The sequence below is a fragment of the Siphateles boraxobius genome, unplaced genomic scaffold (assembly GCF_051911475.1).
Source record: "Siphateles boraxobius isolate OS27281-9 unplaced genomic scaffold, OSU_SipBor_1 20, whole genome shotgun sequence".
In the NCBI taxonomy this organism is placed as follows: domain Eukaryota; kingdom Metazoa; phylum Chordata; class Actinopteri; order Cypriniformes; family Leuciscidae; genus Siphateles; species Siphateles boraxobius.
The window spans coordinates 20569396-20587935 of NW_027508811.1; the positions used below are offsets into that span (position 1 = coordinate 20569396).

Genomic DNA, 18540 nt, shown 5'->3' on the forward strand with positions numbered 1-18540 from the left:
ACATTAAAATCTCTACAGAAATTGTAATGGCCTGGAAATTAAACCGACATGTCCAGGATTTCCAAGACCATGGGAGTCTTATAAAGGTCATATATTGAATGGCAATACCTTGATGTATTTGTATGGAGGAGGTTTCTTGTTGTTCTCTTGAGCCTCTTTGGCCTCCCTCTCCATCTCAATCTCCTTAAACCGAGTTTCAGCCTCCAGCAGGGCTGCACAAATAGATACAGAGGAACCATTTCACAACAGCACTGACAATACTGTGATTACAAATAAGATAATAAAACAAAGAATATTTTACCATTCTTAAAGACCTTCCCAATGCCAGTCTGTTGGTATTTGCTTCCCCTGTCCCCCTCCATGTAAGGAAAGACTCTGCCCTGGTGTGTCCAGAAATAGTCTTTAGAGCCAAAGAAGAACACGGGGAACTCTCCAATCTCATGACGCAGGTGCTGGATGTTTGTTGGGATGTTCTTAGGGTGACGGATCTCTGCAGGCCACCATCTAGAATTTTAAATGAAGCCAAAGTTTAGGACAGGAAAATAACCTATTATTTGATCATTTTCAATAGCGCTCTCTAGCCCTAGAAACCACCAACCCCCTAAATAAAATAAATAACAATCTGATGCAAGCAGATGAGTTCACTAAGTTTAAGCTAAAGGTGTGTGGTGCTGTTAGAGACTGACCTGTAATTCCCCAGTTTGACCCAGATAACATCTCTGTATTTGGGTTTCTTCCCTGAGCGACAATCATTACAGAACCAGCTGCCATCAGGCATAGCGATGTTCAGACAGTCAGGGTGAAATGCAGCTGGACATGACTCACAGCACAGCAGACGGCCACCTTCAACACACAAATGCATCCATTTATATAGTGCCGTCATGTTCAACTTCAGATGCCATACATTAAAAAAGGAATAAAAAAGCTTTATAATGACAGTGGAATTCACACCCTTTGAGCAGATAAAGCACCAGCTGACATTGACGTGAGAGTGGTGACTGTAGCCTTTCTTAGCCCTGAAGTGGTTTGTGCACACAATGGCAGAAGATGACAGCATCTCACTGCCCGCAGCAACACACAGGTCTCCAACATGATAGGCCACGGGACAGCGCAAACAACGCATCATCTTTCCTGCAAGGGGACAACAGGAAATGTATTAGGTGATTAAACCAACACCAACTAAATAAGTCCTTTTGTTGGAGATTCATTTAGCGTTTTCATATCATTTAACCCAGTAGGCCATTTCTAATTTAAAAACGTAAGCCTAGGAGTAGCCTATTAATTGGCCCTATTTGAAATGCATTAACAAAAATATCAGTATTCACACTGGTGTGCAGGAAAAAAATTATTAATATAGGCTATTACAAAATGACTGGTGTCTGGGACCTCATTGAAAACCCATTTTTGGTCAGCCAGGGGATCGTGAATAAAATTAGCTGATGTAATATGATAGTTTGGCGCTCTAGTGATTAATAAACATGCGTTTATTAACAGAATAATGCGCCTTGTTGAAGAACATTGTAGCCGGGGCTTCTTCTCTCTGTTTATGTCTATGACGAGTCACGCAGGCACTAGGCTACACCGCAGCGGTACGACCCGAACCAGTGTAAAATAGTCCCAATATAAACACTTATTATAGGTGTACCAGAGTGACTCAGGACAAGACAAAAACACTGTTCGGAAAATGGATTCATGATGTACTCGCTCATTATCTAAATTTCAGGCATGAAAACAGGTCAGGGCTGAAAAAGGTGAGAAGAATCTGAACATTTAGTGAAAAAAACATTTAGTGTTGAACAAAGAGACAATAAGTGTAGCACTAAATCTGGTAAAACGTTACATTGCTCTTTGTATTGTTGTAAAATACATTCATGAAAAACAAGATAAAAATCAGAAAGATCAATTATTATATATATAGTCTACTATAAAATTAAGACATTTTTTAAATGTCAGCACAGCTGTTTAATGAGGCAGCAACATATGCTACATAGGACAGAACAGAACAAAAAAGGCTATTTATAATCTTTCATTGCGCAAAAGTATTATGATATGATTATGAAAGACTCCAATACAGTGCGGCACAAAGCGCTTATGCGCATCCCGAGCGCAGAATGATACGCTTGAAGCAACAGAGTCACAGCGCCCAGAAAAGTTCAAAGCACAAAGGAAAGGCATATCGATGCATAGTGTATTATACAGTATCTATATATGCAATAGTTTGAGCCTTTTCTTCTAACAGTTTTAAATTTCAGTTACTGTGCGCGTGAAGAACAATTATAGTGTTCTCCAGTGTTGTGATCTAACAGACACACAGTAGAAAGGAACATGATTAAGGTACAGCAATACAGTCCAGCAAGATAGTCATTTTATGCGAAACCATAGAGCTTTATCTACAGATCAAGTATAATAATAGTAACATTGAATCATCTTGGAGAGAGTTTCATCGTTGACTGTCGTAACCGAACGCGATGCGCTGTTTGAATGCTGAATGGAGATGACTGACAGACTCAGCGGAGGGAAAAGTTTACGTTAACTTGAATTTAATACTTAAATATTTATTTCTATCTCACATTATACTATAGTATGGCTTCATATAGTATATAGTATTGAACCCCCCTGTTGGGAACCGATGATTTAACCTATTAGAAGCATGCAGTCGTTGTTTGTTTGCAGTTTGAATTAAATGACATGAAAGAAAAGGTGTACTTGTGAAAAAAAAAAAAACACAACAACAATAGTTTGGTATAATCTACTTATTGTGTTCATGTTGCATTGCAAAACTCTTTTGCTTTTATCGAGGTTGGATATGGGTAAAGGTAGGGACATGTTTCATGTTATGGTTAGGTTTAAAGTTGAGTTAATGGGTAGGGGAAGAGTCAACAGTGTAATTAAACACAGACTTACAGAAATAATTACTGCAGGTATTTAATTATAAGTGCAACATAACATGCATGTACACAATAAGTGGATTGTATCAAATTATAAATTATTCAATTTAAATGTTAGTACATAGTAGTTAAACACAACATAAATGTATTTTTATTTGGACCCACTTTATACTGCATCGTCTTTGCCCTTCAGTGCGTAAACATTCATGTCTTTTTTGTACCTTTGGTGGCCTTGCCAGTGCCACGGCAACTGTAGTGGCAGCTGAGGCAGGTATGCAGAGGGCAGCGGAAGCCTCGATTCTCAAACACTGTCAGAGCACTCAACCGTACACAGGACTCATGGTAGAAGCGGCCACAGTGAAGAACACAGCAACGCCGCAGCTCTCCTTCAGACTTCTTACAGGTGAAACACACATGCACACCTGAAAAAGTGAAAAAATTATAGCTCACAATAGTGAGAAAGCTGATTTTTCTAAACACAACATCAGTAGCATGACATCAGTGTATCTCACCTGAGATGCAGGCAGTGCAGAGCACCTTTTCTGCTGATCGCTCAAGTCCAATACAATGCAGGTGATATGAGCCACAGCACTGTCCCTCACACATAACTAGATCCTCCCCGGTCTGCTCACACACCTGGAAAACAGCAACACAAACACACTCATGTAGGGCTGGGCGATATGGCCAAAACAATTATCACAATATAATTTTTCATATCAGTCGATGTCGTTAATTATCATGATAAATGCCAAATCTTTATTTTTTTTAAATTTTAAAGGAAGATTTTTTTTTCTCTGGGGTGAAAGCTACAGAAACCGTTAGTAGTGGGTTTAAACTACTCTTTATTGTCAGAACATGACAAAAACTTGCCAAATAGGTGAACATTTCACAAATCTGAATATTCTAAATATTTAGGTCTATAATGATCAAATATTTTTTCTACATCTAAACATGCATGAGTAAACTGAATTAAAATACTTTGTCTTTTGTCCTAAACAAAATTAATATCTTAATAGAAAGAATATACATTTCTGCATTATACTGCATTATCTAATGGGTGATATTGTTTCAAGTCATTTAACAGGTTTGTTTTGCCTGACTTTGATGGCACATATCTTCAGCAGTTTGCAGTGTAGGCTGCAATATTAACAATATTACGTTCTGTCTCTTAGAAATGCTCATTTGACAGTAGGTTTAGCTTGAAAACAAAAACAGTAACATCTGTAAAAATTGTAACAACTTCATTTTTATATATTTAAATATTCAGAATGTTTGAATAAGGACTTAAATTTATTAAAATTAACCAATAGTCATTCATATTATCATACATTTAGATCATTATAGCCAAAGGTGAAACCACGCATAGCCCCTCAATACCAAGGTGAAATGTTACTATATGGTGTATATGGTATTTGTTATGAAAAACAGCAACCTGAATGCATTTAGTAACTAAAAATGCGCAAATGCTAAAGCTTAACAAAAATACTGTAATTATATTCCATTACCCCTTTAATACATGTCTACATTAATTAATACATCACAGATTTTCAATAAAATATCCAAGTCTCTCAGTCATTGACTTTCACTAAAATTGTGTTATTATTTACAATCCCCTGTTGTTAAAAATTGTTTAGATAAAACCAGATTAAAAATGGGGCATTTATAAGTTTTAATTTATAAGTTTAGATTTTATGAGTGCCAGCAGGTCAAATTTACCAATAATGCCTTTATTTTCACGCTGTCATTTTCACGCTGTCATTTTTGTGCCATTACTAACATTCTGTGTTACTAGCCAACGCCTTTCACCCACTGAGATAGCGGTAATCAGTTTTAGTCAATATTGATAAAAGAAGTTGATTTATGGATGCCTAACAGGTATTAGAGGCACTAAATGCCATGATTGGTGGTTGGGAGATATCATGGGTGAGTGTTGCATCCTGGGTCGGCTCAGCATCTGACAGGTCATCTATTGAACATAGTTGATGACTAAAAATGATAATTTCATGACTCTAGACATTACTGTGTGAAGACAGTGGCCTAATACATAATACATTTTTTAGCCATAACAAAACAGTAGCCATGTGCATGGGTACATTTTTCCCACTGGCAGTTTTAGGTATACAATAACCCCTGGCGGTTGAAGTGTTAAGTTCATAATCGTAGTAACCATATTCGCATTTAACTATGTGGTGTACACTAGGTATGTAACGATTCACTCGCAACCAGTTGAAAATCGATAAAAATGTGTGACGATTCAAGTCGGTTGAAATGTTAAACGAATCGCGATACACGTTTTAAGCAGGGGCGTTTACTGTAGCCTACTGAAGTTGTGAACCTCGCTTTACAGGCACAATAGCAGCAAGCACACACTGGCGCGAAACTAGCGAGTGTTTTCACTTCATTCATGGAATTTGAGCTTGTGTGAGCCAAACTCAACTTCCACAGGAATGAACTGAAAACGCTCGGTTTGCTCCGCGCCAGTGTGTGCCATAGACTGGTGTGCACGCGCCGTCAAACACATGGCGACGGCAAGTGTAGATATTGACTCATTCAAATCGGAGCTGTGGCGGCATTTTGACTTTTCGTAGACTAATAATAATCACCACCGTGAGAAGCACATGTCACCTCCGTTTTCATGTAAAAGGCATTAATACGACAAGTGCGAGAGCCACGGAGGTGCATCAGTGTTTCCGTGGCAACCAGGTGTTGTATTTATTTTACTATCTCTTTCTCTAAATGTGTACATGGATATATATTTTTTATATATATAATTTATTGATGGTTATGGCATATTTTTCTAAATGTATGTTGTTGTTTTTTACTCTTGCTAGTGTAATGATACAAATTATAACAATATTAAAACCCCTCTAAATGTGGTACTAATTTTACATAGTCTTTTACTTAGTGTGCGAAGGTACCAGTGTCCACCCTCTTGACCAGACAGACAGAAAGACTGAGTTGAAACAACCTTGAAGGGATTTTTTTTTAAATTTCAATGTAGTTTTTTTATTTGACAAATTAAAATGAAAAAGAAATGTGCAGCATTTTGTCTGGGAAATAATAAAAGGGACACTTTTTCATTTATAATTTCTTAAATTAATCACTTGTTAAAAAAATCGTGAGAAAATCGTATCGTGAAACCAGTATCGTGAATCGTATCGCATCGTGAGTTGAGTGAATCGTTACATAGCTAGTGTACACCAATTTTTATCGCAATCAACAGACATGTAAACATTATAATCTCATTATTACCGCTCTTACCAAAGTGTGCATGTGCCCTGTTCTACGCAGATGCCGTGTGTTGTTCACACAACTTCATGAACAAACTCTGTGACATTATTCTGAAGTTTTCTGTTCTCCAAATCACTAAACGGTCAACAAAACTCGCTGCGCAGTCTCTGCTCCGCATCTTTATCCAGACGGCGTGGAGAACAGCAGAGCAGGCAAACCCAGCATTCTGTTTTATCTGGCTTTAAACTAGTTTAAATGACAGAGACATTTGTGTTCATAGCTGAATTCAAGCACTTCTCACTGGATCTCACAGCGCTGATTAGTGTCATGTGATCGTGGCCGATCAGTGAGTAAACGCATCAGCTCTAGTAAGCTCTAGAGAGCCGAGCTGATAGTTGGTCTGTGTGGCGCCGTTAACGTGGTTTCATTCCACTTTTGGCGCATAAACCTTATTTTGAAAATGTATCAATCATTTCTTATAATTTTATTGAGGAAAATTATATCACCATTATTATCATTATCTTTTTATTGCCCAGCCCTGCATTAATGCTAGTGTTTTATATTTTATATTAATGTAACATCTCTCTACACGGACGGGTCACTCACCAGACACACGCTCTCTTTTTTGGCACCGGCAGTGCGTTCCGTCTTTTTTGAGGGGTGCGATTCGTCTGTACTGTCACTGGGAGAATCGGGTCTCTGCTCACACAGCAAACTCTAAAATATGCATTAAAATCATATTTACTTAAAGGACATCTGGCAGGCAAAAGTGACAGAAGCCATTAATTTACGGTTCCAAATAAAGTTGATCATTCAAACCAAGAGACACATGATGCAAATCACGTTTTCAAATGGAATTACAAATTGTCAGGTTCTAAGTATATTTCATGTATTAGAAAACAAACAAAAAATACACACACCTCTGGCTCAGGGTAAGATGATCCGCGGCGCTTTTTGGATGCGACAGGTAACGACTGTCTCCCTAAATCCTGTTTCCGCTTCCTGACACGTTTGACTTTAGAAGGAGACTCCTCCTCACCTGAGGAACAAAGAAAAACAAAATTTTAGAAACAAATATAAAAAGGACAGTTTTAGACTGAGCAGTATCTGTAGTTCATAATAGTTTGCAGATTTACTTGGGGCTTTTTTAATTTGTTTCCTTTTTTCATCCCTGTCGGATTTCCGCCTCCTCCCCCTCGGTTTAGTGACAGAGGCCTCAGGTGCATTCTGACAGAAATGACGAGAAAGAATATTTTATTGTCGAGTTATTATTTGAATTCTTTTAATTATTCTTTTATTTTACTTTTGCATTAATTATTTAAAAATTAATGTTAAAATATCTGAGCTCGGACTAATGCATGGCATTTTCTCTCATATCACCTTTTGGGCTTTCTGCTTTTTCAACTCCTTTTCAAGCTTGATTTTCGTTTTAGGCTGCAGTGCCACATCCTCCTTTGACTCTCGTAAACGTTTGTAGCCTTTTTTCTTTCCTGTATGAAGCAGTCAGAATGCATGCTTATTGTTTGAAGCCTTTTATAACATTTTTTTTTTAGGTTTTTCCATTCAGTATACCTTTTCTATTAAACAACTAGTGTCGCAACTAATAACGAAACCACCCACACACCTTCAGAAGAGTCATCCTCCTTCTCCAAAAGATTTGGGCTTAATACTGATATCTTTATATCTGATAACAGAAAAACAGAAAATTACTACAGGAACAAAAATACATGCAACGGCAGCCTTGAAACATGAATGCATTAAGAGATTGTTTATAGTCAGGGGAGGGTGATGTGGCAAAAATATCATATATAATTTTTTTTTCATGATTCTTTTTCATGTTGGTTTTAAAGACCATTTTGCAAGTCACTGAGCTGTACAGCCAAACTAATTAAAAAAAAATTAAAAAATTAACTTTCATGATGGGGAAGAACTGTAATGTCACTTGAGCGTAACCCTATCGCCTATGTGCGCTGTAGCACAATACTAAGATATCTCTTCAAAGGCAGATCGTGGAGACATATTTATTATTCACATTCTAAAATTGTGATAATCACACGCCTCTATTTATAACATACATTTAAAATACATATGTTTTATAATTATACCACAAATATTTGTTAATATTTATAGTTGGTAAAATAAGTAAATTACATATTTTTATAATTTAGAAGAAAACGAATTTATCGGGTTAGGTAAATGTTTGCCCTGTACAGGTTTTACATAAATATAAATGTCTCACCTGGAAGTCCAGGATTAGTGGAAACTGCATTTAAAGTGTCAGAGATACTGACACCTGCTTTTATTTTCCTCTTCTTCACTGAATTTGGTGCTGCAGGAAACTTCTGTCTGATTTGTCTCTGTTTCTTCTGAGGAGCTTTTAGCTGAAGGTCTAGATCAATACAGAGCAGGTCCTTCAAATATGGAAAGATAAATTAAATAAAGAAAAGTTGATTACCACAAAAATACCACAGAAACACTGATCATGACATAATGAGACCATACACACTTTTTTCCGGAAAGTCCGTTTCCCAGCATTTGTATTTATTTTCCTCTGGTGCTCGGGTGTCTCTGATGAAATGCAGGAATCCTACAATACCAAGATTAAAATCATTACATCTATAGCCTCACCATAAAATCCTTATCCAACACAGAGGTAAACAATGCCAACCACATCGCTGTCTGCTACCTGAACAGTAGATTCAGTCAGAGGGATCTGTTTTGCAGAGGAAGCTTTTGTCGTCTTATACTTCAGTGTTGTGCCACGCTGTCTGCAGCGATCCTTCTTCACTGACGTTTTAGGTGCTTTTCTCGGTAGGGTGGTTTTCCCTGATGAAGTGCTGCTGTCTGTGGGGTGGGTAAAGAAGCCTGGGATGGTGGTAGGTATTGTGGAGTTTGGGCTGGAATGAGTGGAGTCGGGAGGAGTGAGGCTGACAAGCTCTTGAGACTCCCTCTGAGCTTGGTCTTGCTGTGGTCCCAGACTGCGTTGTGCTTGAAGCTCTTGTAGCATACGAGGATTGAACTGGGCTTTCCCCTTTTCATAAACAAAACTGAATTTGGCCAGTCGCTCCTCTATTAGTTGACCCAATGCTTCGGTTGCCTGTGACACACCTGTCTCCCACTGTTCCCGGAACTTACGAGGAACTGCGCGCTGTAGAGAGCACATCAAAGAAGTCTGAGACCAAGTAGTTTCATGAAATTCCAACAAATGTATGGAAAAACTTTAGTGAAAGATATATACACATAATATTTTCTGTACCTTCCTTCCACTGATATCAATGGGTAGTTTGTTGCTGCGGCTAAGTGACTGGTACTGGTGCTTTCCTGAGAAGGTGACTATGCTCGTCTCAAAGACATATCCTCTCTCTGGAGCATCTCCGAAGTACTGCACATGGTACATCAATCCTGTGCGGCTTTTCACTGCCAAAATGCAAAAATATCTATGAAAAATTAAGAAATTCACTTCTACAGGTGCTATGTACATTTCTCATACTGCCTGTTGACAGTTGGAAGCAAGTCATTCTCTCTGCTTATGTTAGCTCAGGGTCACAGTTTCACAAACAGTTTCCACAGGATCAGTGCTCTCCCCTATCAGAGCTTTCAAACCATCTTTTTGGACCAAATACAAGTGTTGTTTTTGATAGCAACTCTTCTCTCAGCATTTATAATCTGCATCTGCAGATGTCTGCACGGGCTTTAAATTGAAGCCTGAACCCGGCCCGTACCCAAGAGCATTTAACTAAACACAACCCGACCGGAACGGTTACATTTTAAGCCCCAACTCAAAGTCTGTTACACAGAAAATACCTTTTTTCAATGTGCTGAATTTTAGGATTGCATGCAACGATCAGTAAACAAATACATGTAAACAAAGAGTTCCATCAACATAGAGCAGCCCCCTCAGCAGTCAAAAGCAAAAGAGATAAAGCACGTAATATCCAATTATTAAAATTTTCTGGGTGAACAGGTGTAACAGTCACATACATTCCTCTGGAACTTAAACTTCAAAAACAAGTTTGCGCAGTGTTGACAGACAGTAACAGGAAAAACACCTCTGTCATTTTCCACCAACCCTAGAATCCTGCTCATCTTCCATGTCGTGTTTTGCCACAAAAAAATGTCTTGCGCAGATGCTCTCTGGCGCTCCTTCGGTCATAAAACAGCAGATTTCAAGCAAACACACACACACACACACACACACTTTAGGGATGTCAATTTTCACAAATTCCCATGATCGATCGTCGATTAAATTAACGAGCAATTAATCGTTAGCCTTAATACAACATTATTACACAGCTCAGTGGAATACTTGATTCTGATTGGTCAATAGCATCATCCAGCGATAAGTTATTCCAAGATAACAACTGGTCAAAACAGATAACGCAGTTATTTTACTTCGTGGATGTTTTGTATTTGGTGAGCTCAAAGAATTACAACTCAGTTGAATCAATATTTTGTGTACAATACAGTTATTTAATTATGCATTTATTCATTTAGCTGATGAATAAATTTTATAGTCAGCTAAATGAATAAATGTAAATGTGAATTATGCCATCCAGTATCGTGGACTCACTCTGTCGTTTCATATAAACGCAGCTGCTGCCATGTTGAGCCTATTGTTTTGTACGCTGTTGGATTATGAGATACAAACAGGTACGAATTTAAAACAGTTTAATCTGAAATCAATACATCTTATCCCCATTATTATTTATGTGGCGAAATGCTGTGTAATAAGTGGTATGAATGTATACCGTATCTCTTACATGACCGTCTAGTTTGAAGTTTGAACTAGCAACTGCTCTCCGCGGAAACTTTGCGTTTAAACACCTAATAAAATATTTCAACTCGGATCAATATTTCATGTCTAATTATTTACTTATGTGCCAAGTACCTGTGTAATAAGCGGGATAATGTACATTCAGCCGGTGGTTCTCTCAAAATAACCCCTTCAGGCTGATTAAGACCTGTCAGGGGTTATTTTGAGAGAACCACCGGCTGGATGTACATTATCCCTTACATATGCGTCTGTGGCAGTGGCATATGGCCAACAGAATGACAGGGTATGCAAATGCTGCTCAAAACGCTTTGTTCCTCACCAAATGAATGAGAAGGGTTTTTAATCTAAATAAAGGGCTAGTAGGATTATAAAATGTTTCGTTGTGATTGATCATTTAATTAAATTACTTATTTAATAATCAAATATAACGACTAATACAACGTGTCGCCAACGCCGCCTCTGATGCATACTTACTTTCCAGAATTTGAACGCTCTTCCTGGGACAACACGCTGAAAACGGCAACTAAACCCAATAAATTCACAACGATTTGATAAAATAGTGTTCTCATGTTGTGTAATATGACAGTCCCAATCATAGTTATTATTAGCCGTGCATTGCTGTTTGAGCTGCGCGCGCTGAATGAAAACTACACCGGTAAACTACAATATTGTTCTCTTTACAATGCTACTCTCATTCATAGTCATTATTAGTGGTGCATTGCCGTTTGAGCTGAAGCTGATCACTGCACGCTTTACTACAGCGTTAATTCTTAACCAAATGCTTCCTATGAGATAAATCAGGTATAGATAGGCCAACACAAAATAAACAATATTACAACTTACATTTGCACAAAACAAAAGGCTGCGAATTCCCACGCAAACTTATAGTGATGATGAAGGTGTAAAAAAAGAAACAGCTCTGGCACGTTCGCTTTACATGTTTCGCGGTTGAGCAGTACACAACACGCATGAACCCGTTTAATCGACGATCATTAAAGGGTTGGTAAAACACGATTTCACTTTTCTAACTTTAGCTAGTGTGTAATGTTGCTGTTTGAGCATAAACAACATCTGCAAAGTTACAGCGCTCAAAGTTCAAAGCAATGGGAGATATTTGCTTTTAAAAAATTCAATTTCTAAGGACTATAGCAAACAGCCGGTTTTGGACTACACGACATTCATCCGAGGTTGCTGACGTCAGCAAATCCCATTATTTTCATAAACCCCTCCTCCGAGAATACTTAATAAGCAGGGCGAGGCCATTTTAAATTGCTGTTTTGGAGATGAGTTGTCACAATGCCGTCGAAACACTGCTGTTATTTTCATCCGGATTGCAGGTCCACTTTGTTCAGCCTTCCTAGGGACGAGGGAGTTAGGGATAGGGCTGCACAATTAATCGAATTTCTAATCGCGATTACGATTACGGATGCCACGATTACGCAATCGTTCAAAGCCGCGATTACAAAAGAAAATCCACTCTGCGTGTGTGTGTTTAGAGCATAATTAAGTTATGGGAGGCGAATCACGACTACTTCAGAAAACCCAGCACAATATGACATACCAGGCAGTGACATAAGTGTACGCTGAAATAAAAAGTCTTTCACCTCAGAAAAACGGACTTTACTGTCCTTAACATGGGTATGTTAAGTAAAGGGGGACAGTACTTGTGTGTGTGTGTGTTAACAATTTTTGTGTAAACATGTATAATACTCCCATTATATATTCAATGTAAATTGTGATAATCGTAATTAATAATCGCAATTACAATTTCAAGGGAATAATCGGCAATTATGATTTTTGTGATAATCATGCAGCTCTAGTTAGGGATCACTGGTTAAAATTTATTTTTAACTCGGTCCCTCATAATTATGACCCAAATCTCGCTCTCTGTGCTGCACATGTTATGGAGGAAAGCTTCCACAATCTTCGCGAGTTCAATGCAGGATTCGCACAACGGCTTGTCCTGAAAGATGGAGCAGTTCCAAATTTAAAAACAGAAGCTTTTGTTTACGAGCCACAACCTGTGAGTATGATTTATTTTTCGTCGATGTGTTTTCCTGTAATAGTTCGTATTGTTAATTGTAAGTTGTAGCAAGGAAGTAAACAAATGACAACGCTGTTTGGCTCTGTCGGATAACGTTAAGTCTGAATGAGCATTTAACAACCTGGTTTGCAAACACCTTACGTTACAAACTTTTTTTTAATCTCAAAAGCGAACTTGGAAGTAGTGTCAATTATTCTTTGATTAGAGCTTTCATGTTTATCTACATGCTTGATTTTCTACAGGCATGCTAAACATGGTTCTGTGTTTGATTTGGCAGCCGATGTTTAGTGTCCGTTTTGGGTTAATAGTTCTGTCGACAGATATTTGTCTACAATCGTTCTGAAAATACAAAAGTAACGGTCGGTGGCATACAGTCAGAAACGATCACTATAGATCCGCATTCTTTACTCAAAAAAAATCCCTTTGAGGACTGTAGTATAATTTGTTAGAACGATTATATGAAATTCTTGTTTATGAAGCTTATTTTTTGTAATTCTATAATAATTAGTACAATTAAATAACAGCGTATCTAAAAAGTAATGAGAGAACAACAAAAAACAAACCTTTCTGAAACGTCGTTTAACAGACATTCTTGAACAGGTTCTGCTCAATCATATTCACTAACGTTTCCCCGGGTCCGATTGGTTTTATTGACGCCATTGTTTATAATACACCAAAGCACCGGTAAAGTTATGGCGCGTGACGTTTCCGGAAGACGTGCACTAGACGGTTAGCGAATCACAACACACTGGGCCAGCTAACCAATCTGAGCCCATTGCATAGTTTTGAGGTACTGGCTTCATAGAACCAGGAAACCATCAGACCGTTTTTACAAGGAGGGGCAGAGCAGTGTAGAATAAAGGTAAAATATATGAAAAATAATGAAATTTTTAAAAAACGAAAGCATGAACACATGTTACAGTGCACCCCACAAACACAATCAAGCCTTCGAAAAAATGCGTTTTAACACCCCTTTAAGTTTTATCGATTAAATGTATTATCGACAATTAATCGATCGTCGATTAATCAACATCCATATATATATATATATATATATATATATATATATATATATATATGTGTGTGTGTATATATATATATATATATATATATATATATATATGTGCATGTCTTGCAGTGAGCATACTTGTCAAAGGTTTAACAGATAGCGAATTGTTGTCATTTAGGAATAAGATTGTGTGGTGTTTGAATCGAGATTGCGATCTTTTAACAATTAATCATGCAGTTCTACTACAAAGTACTACTTATAACCTTTAAATCCCTCAATGAACTTGCTTCTTGCGTCTCTGAGCTACTTCAGATTTGTTTCCTTGAGGTCTCATAGATTCTGATTCTCCTCCATAGGTGGTAAATTATGCAGTGTGCCATGTCACCTAAACTCTTGAGCTCACTCTCATGTAGCCGTTGCAATCAGTTGAACTAAATTAAAAGTTCTCGTCACTATTATTTTTCTACATCTGACTGGTATTTTTTAGTCAATATGAGCCAATGTTACAAAGCACCATCCTGGCATCCACTGCCACAAACTTACAGTAATTGAGTAAGAGAGTTATGATGCAAATCTGTTGTTGGATGAGGAAATATTGCTAGAAAGCACTGAAAAACAATAAGTCAACTGATCTAGCACACTTACCTTTCGACCTAAAGTGCATGTTGAACTCTGGGTCTGTAGTGATCATGCATGGCCACCACGGGTATCCAGACACTTTGGTCCAGATAACATCTCCCACTGAGTACTGCACATGCTGTTGTGTCCCTGTACCACTCACTTTCACATCATCCACGTCCTGTGCAACATCACTCACTTCACAAGCATACACAGGCTGCTGCAAAAGAGAAATGAACTAAGTCTCAAGAATAGAATCTAGTCTACAAGGGGTTAGTACATTTTCCTGAAGACAAACAATAAATTAGAAAACAAACTAATTTACTATTAGAGACAATTGAAGCAGGGAAACATGCAGGTAAATGTGTGCCATTAAGCTTTACCTGAATAGGGGTGGGATTTACACTAGCAGGTATCTCGCCATCAGTCTGCTCATTAGTGGGAAGAATGCATGGTTCAATGGTGAGGTCATTCGAATTTATGGTGGTTTGAAGAAGAGGGGATCGAACAGAATTCACAGTAGGGCTTAAAATCGGACGTCTCCGATTTGGTGGAGTTCTCTTCCTCACAAGCCCCCTCTTTTTCTTTCGTCTTTCTCTCCTGCCAGTTGGAGAGGACAGAACACCTTCTGATAGTCTCAAAGGTGCATCGGTCTCCTCTTCTCTTTCCCCTTCATAATCCGATCCGTATCGGCTTGTCTTCCCACCTAGATTTACCACACATTTGGTTATTTTGAAAGTGAGTTCAGGAGAAACGCTGGACTTCCTCGGAGGGCTGGCGTGTTGAGGAAGAGGCTCCACCCCTTTGAGAAGAGGCTGTGGGGCTGTGGCAGCACAGGGCTTTGGAATTTTGTCTTGATCGCCATTTAACAAGCGGGAAGTTAGGTCCTTTAGCCGCTCATGGGTGTGGTTGTGACCATGACTGCCAATTATCTGCAGAACATTTTCTTGAGGTGTAGCTGCCAGCTGGGTAGCAGCTTTATCCATGAGCATAGTAGGGTCAGTGCTCACATCACCCCGACTCTTACATCCACTAGGTGAATCAGACGGCTGTTTCATGGTGGTCGGGCTCCCGGGCTCTGGCATTGCAGGCAGTGATCTCCCCTTACTGTCTGTCATTACTAACCAGGGGCCTGCAAAACACAAAACAACAACACCAAAATGAGAAATTTAGTCTTCACCTAAGGTACTGCACTACATAGACTGATATAAAAATGTGCATGCATGCAAATAGAGCATTGCAAAGGTAGTTAACAAATAAACCAGGTCAACTAGCATATTAATGTGTATATTAGAGTGACCCTTGGTTAGAAAAGTTTTACAACTCATGCTATAACATTTATAAAGCACATCAGTATTATAAGAAATATAGTGTTACATTCTAATGCAAACACAATTACATCATAGGATACACCTTTGAACCCAAGGCCCATTTTTGTTAATTAATTAACCTATTTAAAATAAAACAAATAAATAATAATATATGTGTGTGTGTGTGCGTGTGTGTTTATATATAGTCGCAAAATAAAGACTAGGATTTAAAAAAATCGCGTTTATATAATAAATATAACAAGTTTTCTATCCACTGCACATGTGGCGAATGACGCATCCTGCAGATTCTAAATATCCACAAATAAATAAGTTACAGTTCGTGTGGGACCCTGGTTAAGTGAAAATATTTAGTGGGTTGTGCCGAGGATGGAGTTTGAGAACTGGAATGGTTTGGTCCCACATTAAAATGGCTTCCGTGGAGAGTTGGCAGTGCGCGAGTGGGTGGCCAGACGCTTTAATTCAGTTCAATGCACAAACCCTGACGCAACCTCTTCATATGAATCCTGAAACCAAATGCAAAAAAACACAAAAAAACAATACCATTCGATACAAAATGAGCACTTCGAGCGTTCCATCAATGACATACCAAACGTATCGCTTTTGATTTGTAACATGCACAATGTCAAAAGACAAATCAGATTTTTTAAAACCGAACAGGAGTCAAAGCTTTATGTAAAACAGTGACTGCTCAAATGCAAATGTCCGATCGGTCCTAAACAAGAGGCAGTTATCAAGCTATTGTTATTCAGGCAGAACGGTCAGGATGCCTCGTTAACATCAATGAAGGGAGATTATGGATGAGTCACTGATGGACTCGTTTAACCGTCCTAATAGACAACCGCAAACTGAAAGAAAATAACCGAAGAGAATACAGATAATAGACTTTTACACCAAAATAAACCAAACACCTTAGTGGGAATTGCGCTCTAGTTTGAAATGCTTCAGATTCCAGACAGATACCAGGAAATGTATATACACAGTGGAGTAAAAGATATCAAGCCGTAGACTCTATAGAAAGTGGATAGAAAGTGGATAGAGCTAAGATGATGTTAGCAAAGAAATGGCTCGACAGAACAAAAAACTTAAGCTGACTCAAACATTGCTACACTATTAAATGTGTACTATCGGATGAGTTGGCTGGGGACTGTGATACACGTTATACCCACATGGCACGTTTTATTAACTAACTGGAATAATTTACTCTTCAAACTGAAGCTGACAAACATCGCGTACAGCTTAGCCAGCTAGCAAGTGAGGTAAAGCTGCAGCTGCCTCAGTCAGTGACATACTACAAAACGAATCGTTTATCTATGAGGAAATCTCTAATATCACACTGCAGCGTGTAATACACAACAATTCCCCCAAACTATGATGTGCCATGACTTATGTCTGTGGGAAAATAAACCTGTTTGCAGCATCTCCATTACTCCCGACCTGTATTGAGGAGCTTGCGGGAAACTCTCTCATCCCAATCAGCGCCAAAAATACTCACATCCGATTGGCTGACACGCGACGGCACAATTCAACCGGCCTTTTCAAATATTACTATCTTCGCGGCTGACTTTCCGTTGAACATCTTCACTTATCCCTGGCATACTCCAAACGTCATCGCAGGTTCGTAGTTTAAGATAAAGCCATGAGAGTCTGAGATAATCTGTTTTTGTTTTTATTTCGAAAAATGGCAAAGCTACACAGATCACTGCTCGAGGAATTGAGGAGGGCAATTCTCACCATGTGACGTCAGATGCAGGAGGGCGGGAGTTCGTTATCTTGTTGCCAGTTGCACTTAGAAAATATGGCGAATGCTGAGGTTTACGTCATTGTATTAAAAATAACAATACTATTTTTGCATTTGTTATTTGTGATAGTTGGTAGAAGATAAAATATCGGCGGAATGTGTAATTTCCGTTTTAAATATATTTTATTTATTCAGTTAATAAGAGGTGAACGCATAGTCGTTTTGCACATTAGAAAGAGTGCCTGGCAACCTGGAAATAAGCGCGCCAGACTGTGTTGCCATGTGCGCTTATTATAAGATACTTATTCTGCCTGTTGATTTTACAAATCTAGACACTTGCGGGTTTGGGAGTTGGTAGTGCTTGGCCCCTGTAGCACGTAAAGTAACAGCACGTAAAATGGTAGTCTCATGTTGTATTTGAAACATTGAATTCATTTTTAGAATTAGAATTATGGGCAAGATACTTCCATTACAGCAAATGCAATGTTTCATGTACATTTATGCTACAATAAAACAATGAAGCACACAATGATTCGCTTTGAAATTATTGTTTTTTTTAATACTCATGTTAATTAGGTAAGTCATGTATTTGGAGCGTATTTTATCAGGCCAGTTTTCTTATTTTCTAGTGAGATCTGGCAACAGCCAAGGCCCGTATCATATAGACCTCATTGGGCAGGGTTCACAAACCATTAAATGATTGCCGCTTCAAAAAGCATTATATATACCCATTTCTGTTTATTAATATTTAGCAAGCGTTTTTGTTTGTAAAAAAAATCTGTATATTTTAACATACTTGAAACAAGCTGCATTGCTTGTACACAGCAATGGCAGTGCTTAACACAACATTGGCAGTGCTTAACAGTTAGGATTAACGTTAAAATAAAGCTATATAATTTCCCCAAAT

The 18540-nt window shown here is 38.2% G+C and overlaps 1 protein-coding gene across 5 annotated transcripts in view; it reads right to left on the minus strand.

Annotated features, from left to right (window-relative positions):
• The window catches only part of nsd2 (nuclear receptor binding SET domain protein 2), a 29790-nt gene extending 12173 nt beyond the window's left edge, over window positions 1-17617 (minus strand). The window contains exons 1-18 of one of the 5 annotated variants that reach the window (XM_077237427.1): window positions 17388-17588; window positions 14948-15696; window positions 14592-14784; window positions 9376-9536; window positions 8806-9267; window positions 8626-8706; window positions 8359-8530; window positions 7744-7803; window positions 7500-7609; window positions 7256-7346; window positions 7040-7158; window positions 6726-6836; window positions 3401-3524; window positions 3110-3310; window positions 952-1131; window positions 687-843; window positions 302-504; window positions 109-212 (exon numbers count right to left, since the gene is read on the minus strand). In XM_077237427.1, the coding sequence (XP_077093542.1) occupies window positions 109-212; window positions 302-504; window positions 687-843; window positions 952-1131; window positions 3110-3310; window positions 3401-3524; window positions 6726-6836; window positions 7040-7158; window positions 7256-7346; window positions 7500-7609; window positions 7744-7803; window positions 8359-8530; window positions 8626-8706; window positions 8806-9267; window positions 9376-9536; window positions 14592-14784; window positions 14948-15682 (3264 nt within the window). In that variant the 5' untranslated portion in view covers window positions 15683-15696; window positions 17388-17588. Of the gene's footprint in view, window positions 1-108; window positions 213-301; window positions 505-686; window positions 1132-3109; window positions 3311-3400; window positions 3525-6725; window positions 6837-7039; window positions 7159-7255; window positions 7347-7499; window positions 7610-7743; window positions 7804-8358; window positions 8531-8625; window positions 8707-8805; window positions 9268-9375; window positions 9537-14591; window positions 14785-14947; window positions 15697-17300 lie in introns of all 5 variants that reach the window. The other 4 variants (XM_077237425.1, XM_077237426.1, XM_077237424.1 and 1 more) reach the window with 4 other exon arrangements.
• Between the last annotated feature and the right edge of the window lie 923 nt (window positions 17618-18540).